This window comes from Lutjanus erythropterus, chromosome 2 (assembly GCF_056507025.1).
Source record: "Lutjanus erythropterus isolate fLutEry1 chromosome 2, fLutEry1.hap2, whole genome shotgun sequence".
Taxonomy (NCBI): domain Eukaryota; kingdom Metazoa; phylum Chordata; class Actinopteri; order Lutjaniformes; family Lutjanidae; genus Lutjanus; species Lutjanus erythropterus.
In genome coordinates, this window is record NC_139318.1 from 49,061,666 (window position 1) to 49,065,099 (window position 3,434).

Below are 3,434 nucleotides of genomic sequence, written 5' to 3' on the forward strand. Positions count from 1 at the left end.
ACGTGGTGTTAACATGTTATTATGAGTCTCCTGTAGGCTGCATGTTGTCCTCTGCTGTCACACGTTTCACATCAATGATCTGCAGCAGCGTTTCTCATCTTTCTTATAAAACACAAACTTATTTCACAGTTGCACGTTATGAAAGTTTGGTGGTGCAACGTGGTACGATGTCACTTCTGTCGCCGTCTGTTTAGAGGAAATGAAGAGGAGACACAGGAGAGGGAGGAGGGAGCGCTTGTTTTGTGTGATCGCAGCAGCAGGCGTCCAGTGAGGGCGGTGCAGGCAGAGACAGCAGCAGCTCCCTGATGCCAAAAATGAAACTAATGAGATGTATTGATACGCTAGTGCTGCATTGATTTGTTTTTGATTCATGTTCATCTTTTTACTGACGCAGGCCGTCTGAACCGATGCACTCGTATCTAACACATTAAAGTCTGATGCATCGGACGTATGAGCGAATCGTTACAGCCCTGGAAAATAAGGACAATTTATTCTGATTATTTCTTTGTTGCTAGTCTGATGACAAAAGACAGTAACGTAATTGAAATTGAGTCCAGGTAAAAAGACATCAGTGGACGAAAACAACATAAAAGACAGAACAAGACGAAAATGACATAAAAGACGTAACAAGACAAAAAGATGCAAAAGGCATAGAAAGACAAGGACAACATGACAGGACAAAAAAACATAAAAGACATAACAAGGCAAAAATGAAGTAAAAAGAGCTTGTAGAGGAGCTTGTAGAAAAAGACGATGACTATATTTATCTGTAAAATAAAAGAAGATATTCCAAACATTTTAAATGAGATCCAGATTCATGTTAAACATTTTATATAACAATCACAACTATTAACAAGTCTCACTTCTGTTTAAGACCAAACTGAGAAAAAGATTTTAGGAGACACACGTCCTCTCAGTCTTTACTGCAGTACAGATACTCAAGTAAAAGTAGAAGTACTGATTCAACCTGTTCACTGCAGTGAAAATAAAAAAAGTTCAGGCTCTTAAATATCTTCAGAGTATAAAAGTAAAAATCCGTCCTCTGAAGAACATTTCTACTGACTGTTTCTGTACAAAGACAACTGTCTTGTTACACGTCTTCGTCTTGTTACATGTCTGTTACATGTCCTCGTCTTGTTACAGATCTTTGTCTTGTTACACGTTTTCGTCTTGTTACATGTCTTTGTCTTGTTACATGTCTTTTACAGGTCTTCGTCTTGTTACAGGTCTTCGTCTTGTTACATGTCCTCGTCTTGTTACATGTTCTCGTCTTGTTACATGTTCTCGTCTTGTTACATGTTCTCGTCTTGTTACATGTCTTTGTCTTGTTACATGTCCTCGTCTTGTTACACGTCTGTTACATGTCCTCGTCTTGTTACACGTTTTCGTCTTGTTACACGTTTTCGTCTTGTTACATGTTCTCGTCTTGTTACATGTTTGTTACATGTCTTCGTCTTGTTACATGTTTGTTACAGGTCTTCGTCTTGTTACATGTTCTCGTCTTGTTACACGTCTGTTACATGTCCTCGTCTTGTTACAGGTCTTCGTCTTGTTACACGTTTTCGTCTTGTTACACGTCCTCGTCTTGTTACATGTCTGTTACATGTCCTCGTCTTGTTACAGGTCTTCGTCTTGTTACACGTTTTCGTCTTGTTACACGTCCTCGTCTTGTTACACGTCTGTTACATGTGCTCGTCTTGTTACAGGTCTTCGTCTTGTTACATGTCTGTTACATGTGCTCGTCTTGTTACAGGTCTTCGTCTTGTTACGCGTTTTCGTCTTGTTACATGTCTTGCATAATTTTGTCTCGCTGTCTTTCTTAGATTGTTTTCATCTTGTTATCAATAATTCAAACCAATTAAAACTAAAGTAACGATCCTGTTTTAAAAGTTCAGATATTTGTGATCGAATGTCAGAAAAAGAAATACTCAAGTACACATACCTGAAAACTCTACTTAAGTATAGTAACTAAGTATTTGTATTTAGTTACTTTCACCTCTACCAAAGATTCCTCAATAATCAATACCAACAACAAACTCGAAACTTAAAGTAACATCATAATGACATCATGATGACATCATATGACATCACCAAGGTAACCAAGGTCTCACCGGGTCTGCAGACACCCTCCTCTGGTTCTTGTTGCTCTTGGGGACAGGTACGTAGGTCCTGGGTGGGACCTGAGGGGGGAGGGTCTTACTCCGAGCCACAGGCTTCCCTGTTTGTTCCCCATTGGCCCTGCGTCCTCGGGGCCCCTGGCGGCCCCCATTGAGGCGAGCCAGCGAGTCATTGATGTTGTCATAGTTCAGGTCCCCCGAGGCCACTTTGGGCTGGTCCACATCAGGCTGGAACAGGTTCACGTCTCGGGGCACCGTGGACCCTCGAGGGGACAGAAACGGGTTCTCTGACCCCGAGGACGGGGGGAGGGGGTTTCTGGGAGGGATAGCAGGAGGGACGTCATCAGGAAGAGACGGGAACCCTTTGTGAAGAAACCCAGACCCGGACGAGTCCCCGTGGCCAGAACCGGAGCCATCCCTGAACTTGGTGACCTCAGGCCGGTCCATGATGTACAGGGAACCTCCCTGGGGGGGGGCAGCCCGGGCCGGGACAGACGGGGGGGACTGGGACCCTCCAGGCTGGTTCAGGGAGGGGTCGGACCCTGAGAGGCCCCTCAGCAGGTTTCCTCCTGCGGGGGAGGGTGCGGGCAGGTTGGGGACGGGTCTAGGGCGTGGGATGATGGGGGTGGGGGTCTTGGAGCGGGGGTGGGTGTGGGCATCAGGGCGGTCCTGTTTGAGTCTGGACAGGGCGTCGTACTCCATCTGCAGGGCCTCGGCCAGGACCAGCTCCTTCTGACTGAGACCCAGAGACTCCAGGCAGCCCCAGCCCGCCTCGCTGCCCTCCTTCTGGGTCTGAGCCGCCGACATGATGAGGGGCGGAGGGGCAGGACTATGAGGATCAGAGATGGACCATGGAGGACACACAGGACGGGACGGGACAGGTTGCTGAGGACAGACAGAGGGGACAGAGAGTCAACAAAACATTTTCTGTTCTCGTTTTAAACTTTCAAACTTTAGTTTGGTTTTATTTCCCATTATACAATAAAAAAGTCATATTGCAACTGAGATTTCAATTGTAATATGTGATACAATTAGTGGGACTGATCGTTATTTATTTTTACTAAAATAAAATCTACTAAAACCCTGATAATGTGATAATTGTTGAGGTCTGAACATGTTTTCTTTCAGGTCAGGACGTCTCTGCAGGCTCTGCTATTTGAACATTGCACTTCACCATAATGTGATTTCCATCTGACTGCAACTAATTGTGCATCTCTATTTTTACTAAATTTAAAGAATGCACAGAAAAAAGTAAAAAATAATCAATAATAAACAGTGCAGGGAGAAGAAGAGAAGCTATCTGTGCTGTGAAGCTCA

General features: G+C 44.6%; 1 protein-coding gene across 1 annotated transcript in view; it reads right to left on the reverse strand.

Annotated features, from left to right (window-relative positions):
- Nucleotides 1–3,004, reverse strand: part of pik3c2b (phosphatidylinositol-4-phosphate 3-kinase, catalytic subunit type 2 beta) — a 31,931-nt gene extending 28,927 nt beyond the window's left edge. The window contains exon 1 of the mRNA XM_084743675.1: nucleotides 2,112–3,004. Coding sequence (XP_084599801.1) covers nucleotides 2,112–2,924 — 813 coding nt within the window. The 5' untranslated portion in view covers nucleotides 2,925–3,004. The remainder of the gene's footprint in view (nucleotides 1–2,111) is intronic.
- Between the last annotated feature and the right edge of the window lie 430 nt (nucleotides 3,005–3,434).